Genomic DNA, 22,522 nt, shown 5'->3' with positions numbered 1-22,522 from the left:
ATATCACAAATAAGGGTTGTCTTAGGCATTATCCCATAATAGCATCCCACCCCCCACTTTTTTTTTGCTGGCACTTGGGGTAGTTTGACATTTGATAGTCTAAAGAGGAAATTTTAAAAAAAGATCTTTACTACTGGTAACTATAAGCCCTTTGAAAGCAGGGACTGCATCTTAATCCGTTTGTGGGTTTTATATATTTGCTTTCTTCCTGCATCTAACACCTGGTGATTAATAATATTGATTGAAATACTGTTGATCTTGACATGAAATATTAATACTGTGATATTAGAAAATAAGAAAGAGGTAATTCATCAACCAAGTATTCTTGGCTGAGTTGGTGCTGACTGGTCAATGCTATATTTCTTTCTATATGAATCCTATGTCAAGTGAATGGTTCAAGCTATGGATTCAACTGCCCACTGAACATTTTCTCTTAATCTCAGGATGTATTCAATATTATTGAGCAAGAATTTATTAACTTCTCACAAGTCTGCTTCATAAGAATATTCTCCCATCTCAAGAAATAACATTCTCATGCCAAAACACTAGAAACCATCTTTGATGACACCAAGTCCAGTGGCTTCTTTATCTAGACTGTATGTGTGGCTCTGTTTCTCCAGTTTACCGCACTCAATTTCCTGTCTGCTAGCATTCCTGTCTCACATTTTTTGCCTCCTTCAATCCATTCTCCACAATATAACACTGTTAATGAGCACTCTTAATTTAGTAAAGATCTTACATTGTATATATATCTTCCTTAAAGGATTGTACTAATTCTAATGACATCTATTAACTACCACCCACACATGGTCCTGCCACCTTTCTTTCTAGCCTCATTACTCCTCACTCTGTCCTCACACTTGAGCTCCATCTATTGTGAGCCATGTCCAATTCATCATATTTACTACACTTTAACTCTTGACTCCAGCCTCACACCCATCTATCTTATTCCTTCTGCCTTGATAATTCTGATACATCATTTATGGCTAGAGTTTAAGACTACACAGTCTTATAAATGGTACATTATATAGTTTTAAAGTAAGAGTGTAAGTCTACTTCATTGTGTTTTTCAAGATGTTCTTTGAAGTCCTGAGGTACCAGGGTATGAGATCTAATAATTCTGTGATTTTCATGCTGTGAGGAAGAGGTCATGTGGAGAGGCCATTTGTCAGCGCTCCAGTTTATAGTCTCTCCCCAAGTTTCAGACATATGAATGAAGACAACTCCCGTAATTCCTTCTCCCAAACATTTGGCTGTTTTTTTCTTTGTTTTGTTTCTTTTTTGTTTAACAGAGTTGTCAGGGTCTTTATAACAGAGACCTGAATTCATTGTACCCCTCCAAAATTCCTTTTTCACAACGTCTGTGAATATATCCAGCTACATGATGGCATTATGCCATTGTTTTAAGTTGATACCCAAACACCAGTAAGTAATATACTTGCCCTGTTTACCCAGATCTATATTAGATCTCCATTTAGTTTGCTTCTTCTGGTTTTCTGTACTTTTTCCCATCCAAACTTTTCTTACTGAATTATCATTTCCAGCTCACTCATTTCTATCTCTCTCTGTCTCTGTCTCTGTCTCTGTCTCTGTCTCTGTCTCTGTCTTTCTCTCTCTCTCTCTCTCTCTCTCTCTCTCTCTCTCTCTCTCTCTCTCTCTCTCTCTCTCTCTCCCATACACACACAGATATACACTTAATATTAAGTGTAAGATAACATTCACCTTTAAATTTTTGTTGTTGTGGATTACAATAGTTCAAAACCTAGATACATAAGACCACATAGGATGAGGCTAAATGAAAGGACCTCCAGGATATGGAAACAACAGCCATATAATGTGTGCTTGTTGTTCTTAATGTACTATGTTATTTCTCATCTCTTTTGCTGTCTCTTGGTTATTCTCATAGTGTTACAGTATCTTACTTGTCATTTGGTATATTATATATACAATGATTTGTTTATTTGAAATAGGAAAGGGAAGAGGAAAAACAAGATGAGGTAAGTGGATGGAGGGAGGGAAATGGGGACAAAAACATGAGAAGGGGTATCAATGTGTGTGAAGTAATGCACCTTCTATCTGGCGAATATAAATGTAACCCTTCTATTAATTAGAGTAAATTTTTTTCTGTTGTTGTAAAGGTGGTATACAGAGGGGCAACATAAGTGAGTTCATTACTTTTGGAACACGGTTACCTCTTGCCTTTTTTCTCCCAGTTTTTCCCTCCCATCACCCCTCCCCAACAAATTGTATACAGCATTTTCAACATAGTGTCTAGTGTGCCAATATATCCTCCCCCTTCTGTGTAATACCTGACACAAAATAGGTCACAGAAAATAAACTCTTCAACAAATCTCCAATGAGAGAGTGTGTTAACAACAACAGAAGAGTTGCCAGAGCATCTAACCACAGATCTGTCAGATGCTTCTTCATGCTGGAAGGCATAGAGGGGTTATATGAGGGTTAACAAAAACCAAAGCCTTGTTCCAATACAAAACTGGTCTGAATTGTGAATTTTTTATGAAAGGAAGACAAGCCTTGCACTGGAAGAAAGATGCAGATATCAGAAAGGTTAAAAGTCTTAGGCTTTGGTTCTAGATAGCAAATTATACTGGGAGTTTCAGCCACAAAGGGACTCAGAGAGAGAAACAATGTCTGGTTGACCTTTATCTAAGCTTGGAATTAATTATTAATCATAGAACCTGACCCAAATCTATTGAGGCTAGAGATGAATCTTGATTTCAACAGAGGTCTTTAGGATCCTGAGAAGATGTATGGGGAAAGGGCTAGAAAGTCACATAGGGAAGAAAGAAAAAAATCAGCTATATTCCTTTACTGGAGAAGGAACATTCAAGGTGTTCAGCCAAGAAATCAAGATCTTGTTCAGAGAAACTTAATGGAAAGGAGACTATTTCATTCTCTGATCAAGTCAAAAATTATCTTACAAAAACGATGAGGAGTTGAGGAAGAGCCCTTTCCTGGCAAGTACAAGGCCCTGAGTTCGGTCCTCAGCTCTGGAAAAAAGAAAAAGGAGGAGTATTATTTAATCTTATTTCCTAATTAGAATTAGAAGTAATGGATTCAAATTGTGGTTTTGAAACATGCCAAATAATTATTGCTGTCAACACAACATTTAAATAGATTAGAAAAGGGAGATGGGGAATTAAAATGATGAATTCCCTTAGAATGGAAACTAGAAATTCAATAAGAACTGTTTTGGTATATAGGATGTCTTGAAGTTTTCCTTTCTTCAAATCTCTTTTCTTTTTAAATTGTAAGTACATGAATGAAAATGGAGTTCAGTGACATAACATTTTTCTAACTTTTTAAAGCGCCTAATTAAATCCCCACCACCACAAGAAAACAGGAAATTTCTAACAAATGCAGAAGTAACATACAGTACTTACTAGATGACACTTTATTATCAGAAGCTAGGGTCTTGCAGAGGTTTTCCATGATTCCTTTCAAAGTAAAGAATAAAGTATATATACATATATGCATATATTTTGTATATCAAAAATTTATAAAATAAAGCATGTATATAATCATGTAGCATAAACTTATCTATAAAATAAAATTCAACAAGTATAAAATTCTCTCTAATAGTTACTTTTTATGTCTTTCTTTATGAAGAATTAATTGCTTGATTTATTTGGGATTTACTTTAAGGATAATAGTAAGGAGTAAATCTCTATGTTTGCACCAAGAAAAACATCTATTCAATTGATAGATACAATAAAAGAACTACTTTCTATCTTAGCTCAACTATTATTTTAAAATAAATAATAAAACTTAAAGTAGTTTTAAGGGATTACCATGCAACAAATCAGTTTATAAGTGCAATGCATCTTGATCAATGTCACCACTTTCATCTGTCCTCATCCTTCCTTACCCACTCCTTTCCTGTAGTTTTCTTGGTTTCATAGACACTGCATGAGATATGATATCTGAACCTCCCCCTTTCCTCTCTTCATTCCTGTACCTCCTTTTGACCTACTCCCTCACCTATCAAGTATTTGAAGCTTGTTCAATCATGCTGGAAAATATAGAAACTACTCTGTGATTCAGAAATGCTACTCTTGGGCAGATAAACAGTGAAGACGTCCCTCAGTGGACAAATGGATCAAGAAAATGTGGTAAATGTACACAGTAAAATTTTACTCCCTCATTAGAAGGAATGATATAGGATTTCCAAAGAAATGGATAGACTTGGAAAATATTATGTTAAGTCAATCCTAGAAAGACAAAGGATATATGTTTTCTCTCCTCATTGGAGGCTAGAACTCCTTCATAAATGTACCAGTAAACACATATAAGGATGCATGCAATTGCACACGGAAGTGTTAACAAAAGTATGATATTTTTAGGGGAGAATTCAATTTCTTAGAAAAATGAACTCAAAGTTCAACTCTTCTCCATTACTTTCGCTCCTCCCAACATGCTAAGATTTGTGATCATGGCAAAATCCTACCACCTAGTGGCAGAACACTATGTAGTCTTTATTGTAAATCCAAATTAGACTTCAGAACATAGTTGTTAACCATTAGTTAAATTAGATAATCTTTAAGTTTTCCTTTTGAGAAAATAACGGTAAAAAAAACCCTCTGAAATGTTGCACATTTTGATCCCAAAGACTTCAGCAATATTACCAGATAGATAGTGGTTACTGTAAAAGTCTGCAGATATCTGTCTTTGCTAAGGCTTTCCCCCATACTTATTTAGTGCTAAGAACATCAAATTTTGGGCTCGTGTGTGGTACTAGGCACAATTTCAAACTCCTGTGAATATTCAGCCCTGTAAATGTGCATCCATATCAATCTATAGAAATTTAAATGAAGAATCATATCTTTACTCCAGGTCCCATTGTTTCAGGAGACTTTTAGGCTATAGTTTTTACAATTATTATGGCACAATTCTATGCTTACTCCTAGGTTTGAATTTTTGAATGCTTCATTTTTTTTACTTTGTTTAGCCCATCACAGGCAATAATCTGAAAGAAAAGAAATTGATTTTAAAATATTGACTGAAAATCTGAACAAGACAATGAAGAAGACAAGAGAAGAAGAAAGAAAGTCAGGAAGCCAACGTCACAAAATGAAATACATAATTTAGTATCCATCAATCAATCAATAATTTCTTTCTTCCTTTCTTTCTGTCATGGGGCTTGAACTCAGAGCCTGGTCACTGTCTCTGAGCTCCTTTCACTCAAGACTCGCTCTGTGCCGTTTTGAACCACACCTCCATTTTTGGTTTTTGTGTGTTTACTTGGAGATGGGAGACTCATAGACTTTTCCTGGCTCGCTTTGCACCATGATTCTCAGACCTCAGCTTCCTGAGTAACTAGGATTACAAGCATGAATCACCAATGACCAGCTTATATTTTAATTTTTAAACATTCCGAGAAGTGATGAAAACTGCCATATACACACATTATGAATTGTTGTATGCAAAGACACAATCCTGAGCTACATAAATCTCTAGTATGACTTATCAAAGGTAGATTTGCTTAGGCAAGGATAAAAATTAAGTCCCCAAATCAGTTAATGTGGATCACAGATCACCGAGAGAGAGAATCATTCATCAAGATTCAACTAAATACTCACTAGTCACTATGTTCAAAACTAACTGCACATCTTGTGGGTGAGGACAGGGAAAAACTGGGAGAGAATGAGAGAGAGAAGGGGAGCTGTACTTCAAAAAGGAATGTGGTTTAGTGGTAGAGTGCTTAAGTAGCATGTGTGAAACCAGTACCACATAAAGAAAAAATGCTGGAAGTGACACTGTGGCTCTAGTGGTAGAGCACTAGTGCTGAGCAAAAAAAGAAGCTCAGGGACAGTACCCAGGCCCTGAGTTCAAGCCGCAGGACAGGCAAAAGAAGAAAGAAAAAAAGAATTATACTCACCTGAATTATCATCACCTGATTTATGTAACTGTAACCCCTCTCTATATCACATCTACAATAACAACAAACAACAAAATAAGATTCAACTGAAGGTAACTGCTAAAATACTTAAAAATGGAAACACAAGTGAACAACAAAAAAAAAAACCTAGGTAACTAGTACCGAATGTATGGAACTAGAGAAACAAGGCCCGTGTTGATGGAGTAAATGCCAAGAATATTGCGTGAGAGGAGTCACCTATCAGAAAAGTGCAGTAAAATCCAAAACCAAACAAGACAAAAAGAAAGGTGCAGCCATATGATTTGGGCCATAATTACTTGGCAGAAGGACTGGCAAGCCAGCCACTGATTACCAAGTCTTCTAAGATCAATTCTGGGAAACACGTTGGAAATCTTGGCTCTTGAAGCCCCCTTCCCATTTTAAGCCCACTATTTGTGGAGGAACAAATACAAACTAAAGAAAATCCCAAGAAAGACAAAGTGTTCATGGGATGATGAAATGCCTGCATAGGTAATAGCAAAGACAAAGAAGTATGCAAGAACAACATGAAGTTATTAAAATGCATTTAAATTAATGAAAAAAATGAGAAAATGAAGACAGAAGAATTATATCTCAAGAAAGGAATTATATGTTGCAAGAGGACTTTCAGGGTCATAGGCAGAAAAGAAAAAAGAAAAGCAACAATCACCTAATACCAAGGTGGTGTGAATTACAGGGAACACTGGATGTCATTTCTAAGCCACAAGAACGGAGCTGAGGAAAACTGTGCCAAGAGTACAGACTTTGTAGTCGGCTACCATCTCTCACCAGGGCAGTTTCAATCTCAACCTGGGCAGTGGCCTAGGGCCCTAGCCTTAGATGGTGCTCTTCTCTTGCCATCTTGAAATTATTAATAATTTATAAGAGGCCTGAGTTTTGTTTTGCACTGGGCCTGATAAATTATACATCTGATCCTGCACTAAACTCCGATTGTAAACATTTTTTTCTACCCCTATGGGCAAAATACCCTTTCTCTGCCTTATCTCACTGACTTATTTCTAAAATAGCAAAACTTCAAGACAGAATAAGCCCGAACAATCTGGTCATCTCCTTTATCTTCAAATCTCCCTTTCTGTTCTGATGACTGAACTGTCCTGAATGGCATTCTTGAGTTTTTGTTTTGTTTTGATTTTGTGCTAGGCCTGGGGCTTGAACTCAGGGCGCTGACCTTGAGTTTCTTTTTGCTCAAGGTGAGTGCTCAACCACTTGAACCACAGCTCCACTTCCAGCTTTTTCTGAGTAGTGTACCAGAAATAAGAGTCTCTCTGACTTTCCTGCCTGGGCTGGCTTTGAACTGTAATCCTCAGATCTTAGCCTCCTGAATAGTTATGGGTGAGCCACCAGCATCAGGCAGGAGCTTCAAGTTTAAACTGTGCCCTAACAGCATTAGCTGTATCTTCAACATGTTGCAGCATGAGCAATAGGTTCTGCCACAGAGATTACTACTCTTGAATAAAGTCGTTCTTTGGCCCACTAGAATCTCTATTCTTTGCAAATTAAATCATCTTTCTTCCTACAGAATCCACAATCCATCTCTGATGAATCAAGATGAATTCACAAAGGAGAGAACAGACCTTTAAGAGCTGGGTGAGTTACAGATATTTATTCCCAACTATTGATAAGTAAAAACTTGTAGGGGGAGGCCTGTGTATATAAAAAGATAATTAATAGCCACTGTTTCTTTATTAACTTATTCCACGATACCAGATACCATTGGATGCTGAAGATTCAGAGATGAATGGATGGGCACAGCCTTTGCTCAAAGTAGGGTCAATCCAGATCCAAGCTGGGAGCCAAGGGCCACACTAAGCGCATCTTACACCATTGCCATTTAGTTCCAAATCTATCATGAAGTTGGTGAATAATGCACTCATTTCTAAGAGAGAACAAAATAGAGAGGTTAAGATTCCTTCCTAAGACCTTACAACAATCAAGAAACAATACTCAGCTTCTAATCCAGCTTACCTGACTCAAAGCCAGCCTGCTGCCCAACAAGTATGAGGCTAGATTTACTCAAAGACTCCAGCCTAAAATATTTAGAAATTCCCTTTGGAAAGCCTTGGAACACAAAGAAAAGACTTTGATGTGGAGGGATAAACTTTCTAAACAGAAGGGTCAAGAAGAAGAAAGAGAGCGCAGGGGATAGAGAGTTGATGAGACCTACAACAGGATTAGGAAGCTAGTCATAACTTTTGACTTGGAAGTACCTGGATTTACAATTTTATAATGAATGCCTCAATTACTTGAGACAAATCTGGAGACTGGGAGACATGTTAGAAGTCAATAGTGATTAATCTATGGTGGTCTTCAGTGATCAACTTGAGAAACGATTTAGAAAGTCAAGTTAGAAGTTCTTCACGATTCATTTGTTGTTGTAGTTTTTGGCCAGTTCTGAGGCTTGAACTCAGGGCTTGAGCACTGTCCTTGGGCTTTTTCCTCAAGGTTAGTGCTCTACCACTTGAGCCACAGTACCCCTTCCAGCTTTTCTATGTATGTGGTACTGAGGACTCAAACCCGGGTCTCTGTGCATGCTAGGCAAGCGCTCTACCACTAGGCCAAACTCCCTGCCCTTCATGATTCATTTGGAAGCCCTAATTAAAGTAAAGTGAAAGGGCAATCAAAGTTGAGTCTCAGGTTTCTGCCTTGCATAATCGAGAAATTGATGTAAGTCAGGAACTACAGAAGGAGGAAAACGTTTGGTAGGGGAGAAGTGGTTCAATCTGTATTGAATGTGTTGGGTTTATCTGAGATCAACTTCTGCCATTTATTGTATATCTACAGGACAGATCTGGATTGGGAATGTGTGTGTGTGTGTGTGTGTGTGTGTGTGTGGTATGTGATACCACAGTGTGGTTGCTGTGATTTCTGTTCCCACATCACCCCAAGAAGAACATGGCCAGAAATGTTGTCAGAACAAATGCTCCAGGACCCTCACAGTAACTGGTGTAGCAGTGCCAAGAATCTTACAGTTGACAGAGTCAATATCAGTGATGTCCAGGATACCTTACAACTCCCACAGGGGGAGAAGCCACTGAGCTAGAGTAGACACTGTATTAGAGTCTGCCCAAATTCACCAAACAGCTACAAGATTACTACATGGTACCCAGATAGAAATAAACACATTTCCCAGCATTATTTAACAAACTGACACCCCAAGATATAACTTTAGTCAACATCCGGTTACTAAGAAAGCCATTATTTTTCTCAAAAGTTGGTAGAGAGATATTCATTCCATCAGATGTTCTAAATGCAACATAGGAATACACAAATTATGAAAAAGTTATATGACACCTTCAAAAACTCATAACTGTTCTAGTAAAAGAGTGTAAGGAAATAAAAATAGCCAATGATGAACTTAGAAAAGATCATATTAAGTGAAGTAAGCCAGACTCAAAGGAACTTAGGCTCAATGGTTTCCCTCATTTGTCAAAATCAGTAGAAACCTCGGGCTCTCCTAGCAGAGATTTGCAATAGAGCAAAACCTTGATACAAAAGGCCATATAGTAGGACGTTAAATGAAAGGATCTCTAGGATATAGAAACATAAGCCTATAATGAATGATTGTTGTTCTTAAGGTACTATGTTATCTCTCATCTCTTTTGCTGTCCCTTGGTTATCTCATATTGTTACAGTATCTCACTCACTTTGTTACCTGATATATCGGATATATTTGTATTTCATTGTTTGAAATTGGATAGGGAACGGGAGAAAACAAGATGGGGGGAGAGAAATGGGGACCAAGACATGTGAAAGGGTATCAATGTATGGGAATTAATGCACCATCTATCTGGCAAATATCATGTAACCCTTCTATTAATTAAAAACATATGAAAAAAAGGGCAATAATGGGGCTGTGAGGTTGGCCTAGTGGTAGAGTGCTTGCCTAGCATGCACAAAGACCCAGGTTCAATTCCTCAGTACCACATACATAGAAAAAAAAGAAGCTGGAAGTGGTGCTGAGGCTCAAGTGGTAGAGCTCTAGCCTTGAGAAAGTCCAAGGATAGTGCTCAGACCCTGAGTTCAAGTCCAGGACTGGTAAAAAGTAATAAAATAAAATAAAAAAATGGCCATAATGAATTAAAAAGGTCCCAGGTATTGTGGCTCACAGGTAACAGAAGGCAGGAAGGCAGAAATCAGGAGGGTTGCAGTTTGAGACAATATCACGGCCAGGGGAGGTGGGGAAATAGCAAGATTCCCATCTCAACCAAACAAGTTAGGTATGGAGATTCAGTCCTACAATCCAAGATATGAAAGTAGGATAGGTAAAATTATTTTAGTCCAGAGCTAAACCAAAGATATGGCGAAAGACATTAACTTTAAAAAATAACCTAAAAGTAAGAAGTGCCGAGAGCATGACTGAAGTAGTAGAACATCTGACCTTAGCAGGCGTGAATCCCTGAGTTCAAGCCTCAGTCGAGCCACAGATAGGAAGAACACCAGGAAATGGGTACTTGCGGGGTGGATTGGGGTCAAGGAAAGGAAAGTCAGTGAATAAAGAGAAGGAGAAGGGGAGAATACAGTCAGTAATCTGTTTCCTACAAAATGAAGAAAAACTTAGGAAAGGGATGAATGCCAGAGAGATGGGTGAGGAGGTGGGACCGGCTGGAGGTGGTACAAACTTTTGTATTAGAGTGATAAACACATTCTGAAATTAGGTAGCAGCGAATACTTCACAAGATCTTAAATCTATTAAACCTCAATAATTTTTATACAGTAATATGATAAAAACACAAATTGTGTTACATGAATTTTTTTAATCAGGAAGAAAGCTAACATTAAGCCAAATTATGTTGAATTAATTGTAGTAATCATAGAAGCTATAGTTCTTCTCTGGGAAGTAGGAAGAGTAAGGCCTTTACTGACACAAAATACTTAAATTTTATTTTTAAAAAATGCTTAATTAAACTGAGTGGGAGTTTGAAGGTTGGTATTATCCTTGTAAAACTTCCAGAGGAAAGCACACTTGTTTTATCTGGTACTGGGGCTTAAATTTGGGCCTGGGCCCAGTTCCTGAGCTCTTCAGCTCCAGGCTACGGCTCTACCACTTGAACCACAGCCCCACTTCTGGTTTTCTTGTGGTTCATTGGAGATAAGAATCTCACTGACTTTTGTGGCCCAGCTGACTTTGAACCACAGTCCTCAGATCTCAGCCTCCTGAAATAGGTAGGATGACAGGTGTGAGCCGCTGGTGCCTGGTCACACTTCATTTTTGATGTTTGTATTGTCCTTGTTGTGTTAGGCTACAGGACTGATGCTATTTAGCAGAAATCAAGATAAATGATTTAAGATAATTTACTTCAGTGTTAAATGATCTAGTGTGTAAAGTGAGAATGAGTAATTTGTTTATTTTTCCATGTAAATTAATAAACTTGCATTTTTGGCTTTCATTGTAGGTGCTTCTGAACCTGACTGAATCAGTCAGCTCACTGGGAGCAGGTGAAAATCAAGGTCCTGATACTAGGTGGGTAACTTATTTTAGAATTCTCAACGAGCACTGAAGTGCCAGCCTTGATCAAAATTGTGAAAACAACTCTCTTCTGCAGAGCTCAGAAATCTGTCTACTGAGCAGAGAACGTATGCAACTACAGTGATTCACAGTGAGGGTTCTGTAATCTGTTACAATGAAAAGATATTGAGGTTGATGTCAGTTACGGGGAGTGTGAATTGTCTCACCAGGAAGTACGGCAGAAAAGAAGTGCATGCCAAAAGGACTTAAATTAGGGCAATGAGTTAGCTCCCCATGGCTGTGACAAAGCACCTGATAAAAACCACTGAAAGAAGGAGGGTTTCTTTGGCTCATGGTTTCACAAGTTTCAGTTTGTGGCCACCTGGCTCCATTGTTTTAGGTGTGACCAGGCAGTAGGATATAATAGTGTTTTCTCAAATCATGGCAGCCAGGAAGGGGAAGAAGGAGAAAGAGAAGGAGAAGAAGGACAAGAACAAGGACTAGATGACAAGAAAGAGAAAGAGGAGGGGGGGAGAGATAGATAAGGGAAGAAAGAGAAGAAAAGAGGAAAGGGAAGAAAAGGGGAATGGGGAGGGAGACAAAGTGAGAAAGAAAGAAAGAAAGAAAGAAAGAAAGAAAGAAAGAAAGAAAGAAAGAAAGAAAGAAAGGGACGAAAGGGACGAAAGGGAAAGGGAGAGGACAAGGAGGAAGAAATATTTCCAGGCAACTACATCCCACTTTCTAGTGTCTAACAACTTCACAATGACACACCCATCCATGGATGAGGTGAGGCTGCTCATAAGCCAATCACTTTCTAAATGGTTCACTTCTGAACATTGATTCACTGGGGACCAAGACCAACAGGGATCACTGCAGCGAGTGAGTTCACTGTAATATTGATGGGCTGTGGTTCGAGAAAGTAGTGTTAATCTAGAACCCTATTGGACTGGGCATCTGAGAAGGAATGCATGGTCATCAGTCACGTTGCTTCCACTGGTGGCCTTGTCTGTGTCTTGATACACACATCTCAGCCTTTCCTACCCATGCAAACATGTTACTGTATCACATTTTGGAGGTTCTTATTGTGTACAATATCATGTTTTGTCTTTTGAAGTTATCATTGTTGTTATTCCTTTGAAGATTACAAATGTAAGATTTGCCTTCTGTGGTTATATGACATAGACAGCCTCTGAGCAGAAATAAATGAATGGATGTTCAGTTGAACAATGGAAGCCAATGATGGCTGAGAATTTTGGGGTGGAATTGTGTGAAATTGCTGTTACTTCACATAGTTATTAAACTGGTTTTCAACCTTACAGTAAGTAAAATGTACACAATTCAACAACAATAGGAATAATTATGTTTGACAATTATGATTGTGATATTTACAATTGATCTTCTTTCTGAAAATGATGTCTAAAAACTCCAAACACTTTTCTAAATAGCTTCTATACTTAATATGGACATAAATCTTGGTGAATTGGAAAAGATTTTGAGCACATACAAAAGTAGAACTCAATAGTGAATACCCATCTTTCTCATGTATCATATGTAACTTTGTTTTTGTTTTTTAAATTTTATTAGGGTTTTTTTTGAAACTTTAGATTTTATTGTTTCCTGTGACCAAAGACTTCAGCAGAGGAAATATTTTCTAGATTCAATTATTATTACTATTGATGCTATTACAACTAATAAGAAAAACATTAATCATTAAAATAGTGATGAAAGTTGTATTACAAATAGCAGACACAGAATTTTATAGGAAATACATAGCTTATAGGATGAATTTTTCATTAAAAAGTATAACAGGGAAAATACATATTTCAGAATATAGCACAATTCTGTATCAGTTCTGTTTGTCTTTTTGTATGTGTGTGGGAAGGGCAAGGGTGGAGTAGGGAGGAATTTGTAGTTATAACTCCAGAAAAATTAACTTAATGAGAATGGAAGAGACTTTATTGTAGAAAAGTCTGTATTCTTTCAGTTCTTTCCTGACTTCATTCTTCAAATCACAAAGCATTTTTACCTAAGTATCCTCTTCTCTCGAAGAGGATGCATTCTTCAGCAATAGTCAATGGTCACCAGTGAAAGAGCCATGCAACAATACTTATAATTACTCTCACCATCTTATCTTTTCATGTATGTGAATTCATAACATCTCAACGCAGGTAGAATGACTTTGAGTATGAAATCTCCCAGATAGACTCATGGGTAGAAGACTTGGTTCCCAGCTTGAGGTGCTGTTTTAGGAGGCAGTGGAAACTTTAGGGGATGGGGCTCTGTCCTTGGACTTTATTTTACCTAAGGCTAGCACTCTGCCACTTGAGCCACAGCGCAGTTCCAGCTTTTTCTATGTATGCGGTACTGGGAATTCAACCGAGGGCTGTGTGCATGCTATACAGCACTCTACCACTAGGCCAAATTCCCAGCCCATAGTATTATTTTTTTTAAGTGTTAGGCTACTAATTTATTCACATTTAGCACAAATAATTTCTGTGATCTGGTGGTTAATTTCTCTCTGTATATATTTTTCCAGTGGAAGCTCTCCCTATATAGTTCCAATGAAATATAAAATTTCCTTGTCAGTTATCTTGTAACTGGTCCTTTTCCAATATAATATTTTTATTAGTTTAAAGTAATTATACAAAGAAGTTGCCAATCCTGGAAGCAGTTTATGAATATAGTGCATTGTCATCCATGTCACCCCTTTCAACAATCTCACTACCCTTCCCAATCCACCTCTTTTCTCCTTCTGCTTCATTTCAGGTTATGTCTTGGCTTTTTTGCAATAAAAAAGCAGTTTATGTGTACAATGCATCTTGTTTTGTGTAGTCACTTCAACATCTTCACCTCCCCTTGTACCTACCTCGTCCCTTGATACGTCTCAATTCTGTGATACCTATCTGTAACTCAAGTCTTTTTTTTATGTTTCTTCTTTTATTTTTTATTGTAATTAATAAAAGGGTTACATGATATTTGCCAGATATAAAGTGCATTAATTCACACACATTGATACCCTTTCACATGTCTTGGTCCCCATTACCCTCCCCCACCCCCCCATCTTGTTTTTCCCCCTTCCCTATCCAATTTCAAATAACCAAATACAAATATATCCAATATATCAGATAACAAAGTGAGATACTGTAACAATGTGAGATAACCAAGGGACAGCAAAGGAGATGAGAGATAACATAGTACCTTAAGGACAACGATCATTCATTAGATGGCTTTTGTTTCTATATCCTAGAAGTCCTTTAAATTAGCGTCTTACTATACGGCCTTATGTATCAAGGTTTTGCTCTATTGCAAATCTCTGCTAGGAGAGCCCAAGGTTTCTATGATTATGACAAATGAGGGAAACCATTGAGCCTAAGTTCCTTTGAGTCTGGCTTACTTCACTTAATATGATTTTTTCTAAGTCTTTCCATTTCCTAACAAATAGGGCGATGTCGTTCTTTCTGACAGCAGCATAGAATTCCATTGTGTACAAATACCACATCTTGTTGATCCACCCAGATATTAAACCACAGACCTATGGCCACCTAATCTTTGATAAGGGAGCCAAAAAAATAGAATGGAAGAAAGATAGCCTCTTCAACAAGTTGTGCTGGCAGAACTGGTTAAGCACCTGCAGAAAACTAAAGTTGGATCCTTCTTTGTCACCCTGCACAAGAACTAACTCCAAATGGATCAAAGACCTGGAGGTAAAAGCTGACACACTCTTTACAAGAAGGAATAGGAGACACACTAGGCCTTCTTGGCACAGGTCGAAACTTTCTTAATAAGGACCAAGAATCACAACAAATCAGAGAAAGTCTGGATAAGTGGGACTGCATTAACCTGCAGAGCTTTTGTATGGCAAAGGACATAGCTAGTAAATTAATTAGGAAGCCTACAGAGTGGGAGAAGATCTTCACCAACCATACAACAGACAAAGGGCTCATATCTAAAATATATCAACAGCTCAAAAAATTGAATCACTTCAAAACTAATCTCCAAACAAACAACCATCCCATTAAAAAATGGGCCAAAGACTTAATGAGAGTCTTTTCTGAAGAAAAAACAAAAATGGCCTATAGACACATGAAGAAATGCTCAACATCTCTGGTCATAAAAGAAATGCAAATCAAAACAATGCTAAGATTCCACCTCACTCCAGTTAGAATGGCCAGGATCAGAAAAACTAATAACAACAGATGCTGGAGGGGATGTAGCCAGGAAGGATCACTACTGCACTGTTGGTGGGAGTGCAAACTCTTTCAGTCACTATGGAAAGCAGTGTGGCAGTGCCTCAAAAGGCTAAACATAGAGCTCCCCTATGACCCAGCAATTCCACTACTTAGCATTTACCCAATCATCCAGAAACAAGGTCATACTAAATCCACTAGCACAACAATGTTCATTGCAGCACTATTTACCATAGCAAAGATATGGAACCAACCTAGATGTCCCTCAGTTGATGAATGGATCAACAAGATGTGGTATTTGTAACTCAAGTCTTTTGAGGACCATTTCCAACAGTTTCTCCTGTAATGGAGTGAAAGCATGCCGCTAGGTGGTGGTGCATTACTTGTAATTTTGTCCCAGTTTCTAAATTGAAAAGCAAAAATAAATTTTCCTATTGTTCAGCTTTAATGATTTTTCTTGCTAATGGAAATGAGACTGAAATGGAACTGACTAGATTTCTTACAACTTTTGGAAAAAAATATTCTATCGTGATACTTTCATTTCATGGCGATGCATATGGATCTTTATAAAAACGTGGTCTTATTCATGCCAAGGACAAGAAACAAAGATTAAGATCCCAACAATTGGCCAGGATGGCACTTGTCCCTAAATGAGTCTGCAAGAATTCAATCAAAGATTACGACTGTGCAATAGAAAATCTGATCTATACACTGGTAGTTTGTGAAATATTGTTTGCTAATCAGAAAGCAGAATTTGGACTTGCTAGAAAAAATGTCCACTTTTTTGGTGCACAGAAAATGCTATAATAAATAATAATACTGTGTCTATATAGTGGTTATGTTACCAAAAATATGTAATCGCTTTTGCTACCAATAAATCAAGGATAACAGTTAAAACAAAACAAAACATGTATTCACAAGGCTAAGTGAAGTGAGCTCCTGAATATGGAAATAAGAGGTTTATGTTTGTGATTTTGGTTGTTAATATACTTTGTGAAGTTATTTCTTTTCTATTTTGTTTTTCCCTTAAGGTTTATCTCATGTTGTTACTATATCTGACTTTGGTACTTGATATATTGTACATATGTTTATTTGTTTATTTGAAATTAGGAAGGGAAGGGGAAAACAAGATAATTGGAAGGGAGAGGGAAAGTGGGAGAAAAACATGGGAATGGGTAACAGTGTTCAATAAGTAATGTTCCCATTCCCAGATGATTATAACTGTACCCCCTGTATACTTCACCCCAACAATAAAATACATTTTTTTAAAAAGCATATATTCAAATGCATGTTTGTGTTTAGTTCACTTTATTAGTTACATATTACAATATGACTTTATGTTAGAATAGCAATGTTCTAGGATAGTTAAAATCCTGTTTAGAGTATATCATAAGACAATTGCTGTATAATACATGATCATCATGATAATTTCTTTTATTGGTAGTAAGAGGAATCTCTGAACTTCAGAGCTGTCCTTAGATTTCTTAGATAAAATAAAAGCAACACTGATATTTTTGACAACTAACAAAGATATTTGAAGAACAACTTCTTGGAATTCTCTTTAGTGCTCTTTTGAATACTTGCTCAGAATTTTCTGACATAGGAATCTTGTTTTCTAGCTAAGTGATTTGAATTACATAACAATCATCAAATGCTGATTCCTTTGGAGATGATTCTGAATGTATGCTGAGCTTTTATCTCAGGTGAAATCTATATAAGCTGTTTTGAAAAGTTGAGAAGGTAGTAGCAACTTGTGGTAAATAAAAGTATCAGTGCATTGACTTCTATATTTATTTGCATTAAGGAATGTGCCCACTTTCAAATGCTACTTAATAATATATCTGTATCAGTGAAGTAACTGAAGATTTATTATAAAAAACATCCACACAAGTAACTCTGAGTTAAAATACTCCATAAGAACCAGAAGTACAATAAACCTTAAATTATGCCCAAGAAAAGAACATCAGAGTGAGACAATTCATTGGGGTAAGTAGTAATATGAACTGATGCCATCTCTTTAGTATAGGAAAGAAATAGTCACACTGCCAATAGCATTCAGCATAAGAAAGACTTGAAGTTTAGCATACGTAAAGAAATAATGAAATTACATAGTTTATTTAAGTGCAGATCCATAAAATAGTATGAAATAGAGACCAGAACAGTAGAGATTTAATTGAAGGAGATCAGATGGTGCCTCATGCAAATCTCTTCAGAGACAAGGTTCTCTAAGGCAGGGTATTGAAAAATGAGCTCATTAACATCATCCCTAAAATGGTTATACAATGGTGATGTAACCCATTTGTGACTACAATGCGGACTACAGGATGGATTTTATTAGGTAACAAAGAATATGGAAGAAAGACTCTGCTCTCACAAATGGCAATGATAATTTGGCTAAAAAGCACTTTGGGCACAAGTGAAGACACATTTAACAGTGATCTCAAACTATGCCTACACAAAACATCCTCATTCACGAAGCCGGAGTGTTACTGGTTCTCAAAGCTCAATTACAAAGGACCTTGCAGATTCACTTCTCCTTGAGATACCCATGTTCAAGTCACACTGGTGAAAGTACATTGCCTCCACTGAGTGTGAGTGAAGACTAGACAGAGCTTTCCTTGTTACTTCCCATGTCAAGCATCCCCAATACATAGTGTTGTACCACAGCTGATGCCAGCACACTGCAACCTTCCCTAAAAACCGAGGCAAAATGGCAAGCAATGCATTCTCTTTAGATCTTCAAGTCATCCATTGCTACTTCTTCTTTAACGAAATGTTTATATTTCTAGATTTCACTGTCTACAACCTCTCTGTCATTCTGTCCAGGAGCACGTTTGGTAGCTGAAAAATGTTTCTTCATTTTGTTACCAAATTTGGGCCTCTTGCTTGTTTATTTCTGCATATGTATCACCATTCCACTTACACCTGATTTTCTAAACACCTGAAGTCAACCAAACTTACCCAAGATAGCCAAAACATCACTAACATATATACTGTCAACATTTGATTTCTATTTTTACTAGTGACTCTTCTTGAAAAATAGTTCAGTGACTGAAACCCCCAAGTAATTCTATTGTTTTAAGACTCGAATCAAATCAAGAGGCTTTCCTTGTCTCAATGTAGATTCCCAATGACCTGGGTAAACAGACAGTAAACAGAAAAAGCAACAATCCAAGGAAGTCTTAGAACCTCTATTCTGCTTCTAAAGTACAATTTGCAACCACAGAGCAAGTATGAACTACTAAGATGGACTGCCTTTGCAGTATTTTTCATACACAAGCCTTGGACAGAATACTCTATTCATCCAACAAAGGATTAATGTCTCACATGTCTTGGAGTAAAGTGTGGGCAGAAAATTGGCAGAGCAGGTATAGTTAACACACAAAACACAAAACAGTCTGTTTGAGCTCTAGCAAGTAAACAAATATTCCATGGTGGTCCACTTCTTTATTGATTCCATTTGAAGCAGAGAATTCTCCTGAACAGTTGTTGGAACTTAGAGTTATTCAGGATGAGTATCAACGAATGGCCAGCAGGAAAGGCTGCCATTATTTCCTTTACTATAAAGAATTGGTGACTTCTGTAAGGAATTTTAAATGTCATATTTGCCATGAAGGCTGCAAAGTAAGAAATGAAGAAGCAAACAAATGTGAAAATTGTTCTTAGTGCATTTATATGGGCTTTGGTATTGACATTGGAAAATCCATGAGGCCCACTTTGCATCCGATGTGTATGTTTGTAAAGTGAGATGGACAGCATAGAGGTGCACACCACAAATATGGTGAGAGGAAGTAAGAGTGTCAAGTTGACGAGAAGCAAGTCACTATTTTTCTCTGTGTTGGCTGTGGTCTTTTGTAGTGTGGTGTTTCTGAAAACATCCTCAAACTCCATTTTGGGTAACTCTACCACAGTACTTATAGCTGCAGTGCCCAAAGAGGCCAGCAAGCTGCCCCAAAGTAACCAAAGTATGTATTTTGAAATCCTGAATTTCAACCAAAGGAAGGAAGAGTGAGTGAAACCAGAAATTTTGAAGCAGTAAAATAGAGTAAGGCAGGTAGCAAACCAGAGACTGATAGCACTGAACAACATCCAGAAGAACATCATGGTTTCATTATAGATATTTTTATCATAAGTAAGTGGAAAGAACACAGAGTAAAAGATTTGTACCATTAGCATCAGCTGCAGGCCAAATCTAGATATCCCTATGCATAGGAAAAGGACTTCCACTGGTTTGAGCTTTCTGCTTTTGAACAAGTCTGTGCAGTTCACGATAATAAGATATCCATTTACTGCAATCCCTATGGAGAATTCTATTGACATGAGGATCATATGGAGAACAGTCGACATAGGAAAGGACATGTTTTCTGTGATGACTCTATGTGTTTCCTTGTGGATGGTCTTAAATATCTCATTGGCACAATACTGTGAAATTTGATCTTCTGCCAACTCCTGGATCATAGGAAAAGTCTTTAAAATCACTTTTCTCATCAGTAAAAATCAGACTGATGTTTGACTCTGCAGTTCTTCGTGTGAAACTGTGGGAATAAAATACAAATATTTTACTATTGGTTAGGTGTTCTTCTGCTTACATCTTCAGAATAATCACCATAGATGAGCCATTTCACTCTCGTACTCTGCTTTGCAAAAGTAATCTGACTGCACATCTGTTTCATTTCAGTAACTGATCTATATCTATATCTATATTGCCAGTTCTGGGGCTTGAATTCAGGGTCTGGGCACTGTCCTTGAGCTATCTCTTAGACTAGCACTCTGACACTTGAGCCACAGGACCATTCTGCCTTTTACTGTGTATATGGTGCCAGGGAATTGAACCCAGGGTTTCATGCATGCTAGGCAAAGTCTTGCATTGATTTGTCCACATCACCCTCTGCAATTTGAAGCACTGTTTCACGAGGATGGTGGTGATACTTTCAGCCACCAGCAGAGGGCATGATTACCATGTTCAAAAGAGCTTCCTTCTTTATTAAAAAGAAAAAAAGCTGTTCACATCATGATATTGAACTTTATTTAAATAAGATATAACAAATGTAATAAATTATTACTACACAATAAAATATGTTGTAATCATTTGTGGGTGGTCGTATTGAACACTCAATAAATATTAGTTGCTATTTATTAAACATCCTTGTGCTGTGATTGGCTATAAAAAGAAGATGCATAATGATTTCATACAGAAACTAAGAAGTTAAGTTGTTAGATTCACCAACCAGCATTTACATTGATTACAGTTTTTAGAGATGGACAGAATCTTCCATACTAAGTAATCTTCTAGCAAATGCCAATGTTATCTGTGCACCTTTGCCATTCAATGTCTTCATTCCCCCTCTCCATTGTCTACATGGAGCAGCTTTCTAAAATGTAGCAGAATGGATCTCTATCTCTTCTAAAAATCTGGTTTGGTAATGCACAGAATGAGCCTGGTTTTTTGTTTTGCCTTTGATTTATGGCTATGAAATTTTTATTTGTAAACCATAGCTTTATCCTACTAGCCATACCTCCTTACCTCTTCCAGGTAATTGTGTAAAGAAACCTCACCTCAACTCTAAGTTCTGGACAAGTGTCATGCTCATGGAGTGGAGAACGATAAATGAGCGTCTGAGAGTTTACAGCATAGTGTTCCAAGTTGTTGATTTAACAGTATATTAAAATGGGGGTCCAGGAGTGTGGCCTAGTGGTAGAGTGCTTGCCTAGCATACACAAAGCCCTAGGTTTGATTCCTTGGTATTGCATACACAGATAAAGCCAGAAGTGGAGCTGTGTGTGGCTAGCTATCTTTGAGCAAAAAAAACCCCCAAAAACCCCAGGGACAGTTCTAATGCCATGAGTTCAAGTCCCTGGACTCACCCCCACCCCCCAAAAAGTAAAGAGTATATTAAAATGAGAAAAGAGGGGCCAGGAGTTTAGCCTAGTGGTAGAGTACTTGCCTACCATGCACAGTACCTTCAATTCCTCGGTACCACATACATAGCAAAAAGCTAGAAATGGTGCTGTGGCTCTGGTGGTAGAGCTCTAGCCTTGAGAAAACTCAAGGACAGTGCTCAGTCCCTGAGTTCAAGTCTCAGGACTGGAAAAAAAAAAGAAAAAAGAAGAGGTAATACTTTTAAAAGAAATGTACTCAATAACTGATTCATATAACAGTAATCACCTTTACAATAAAAATTTTAAAGATGTAGTTGATTAGAACAATTAAATATCATGATGTTAGTGTATCTGACTTTGGTACCTGGTGTATTGTATGCATTTATTTGTGTACTGAAAAATGGGAAGATCAGGGAAAAACAAAGGTGAGTGGGAGGGGGTAGGGAGAGAGAAAGTGAGAGAAAAATATGAGAAGGGGTAACAATGTTTAAGAAGTAGTGTACCCACTACATGATGAATGGAGCTGTAACCCCACTGTACGTTACCCCAACAATAAAATAAAATTAAAAAGAGAGGAAGATAACTGTACTAAGCTTGTTCTAATATGCTATCTTGATAGTAATGTTTATAGTTCTCATTTGTTTCAAAAATCTATAAAAGTAAAGTAATAGATTTAAAAAATGTAATATATGTACTTACAGATATATACAAAGTATATATATATACACAAACATATATATGTAAATATATGCACATATAGATGTAAAGAGATTCCCAAAAATTTATTTTGGCAATATTATCCAATTAATATTTCTTCTTTTTTTTGTAATGGAGCTGCTTTATTCAGTTTTTTAGTTCAAAAACAACTTATCTATTGAAATAAAACATTTTCTCAAATTTTTAATTGCAGTTTTTAACCAGATGTTCAGTACTTTTTGATTGATTGAAGCTTCAATAACCCCCACCTTTTTTGTCAGTCGTGGGGCTTGAATTCTGAGCCTGGCTACTGTCCCTGAGTTCTTCAGCTCAAGGCAACCACTCCAGCACATTGAGCCTCAATACCACTTCCTA

General features: G+C 37.2%; 1 protein-coding gene across 1 annotated transcript; it reads right to left on the bottom strand.

Moving 5' to 3' along the window:
- Positions 1-19,018: 19,018 nt before the first annotated feature.
- LOC150063443 (taste receptor type 2 member 2-like) lies at positions 19,019-19,930 on the bottom strand. The gene has a single exon (XM_090332362.1). It carries the CDS (start codon positions 19,928-19,930, stop codon positions 19,019-19,021), a length of 912 nt encoding a protein of 303 aa, XP_090188488.1.
- Between the last annotated feature and the right edge of the window lie 2,592 nt (positions 19,931-22,522).

The sequence above is a fragment of the Megascapheus bottae genome, chromosome 5 (assembly GCF_031878675.1).
Source record: "Megascapheus bottae isolate mThoBot1 chromosome 5, mThoBot2.hap1, whole genome shotgun sequence".
NCBI lineage: Eukaryota > Metazoa > Chordata > Mammalia > Rodentia > Geomyidae > Megascapheus > Megascapheus bottae.
This window is presented reverse-complemented; position numbering and strand designations above follow the sequence as displayed.

Bases quoted from the DNA above. Each gene is read 5' to 3' on its own strand.
- LOC150063443 (XM_090332362.1), bottom strand. From the start codon at position 19,930: ATGTCCTTTCCTATGTCGACTGTTCTCCATATGATCCTCATGTCAATA.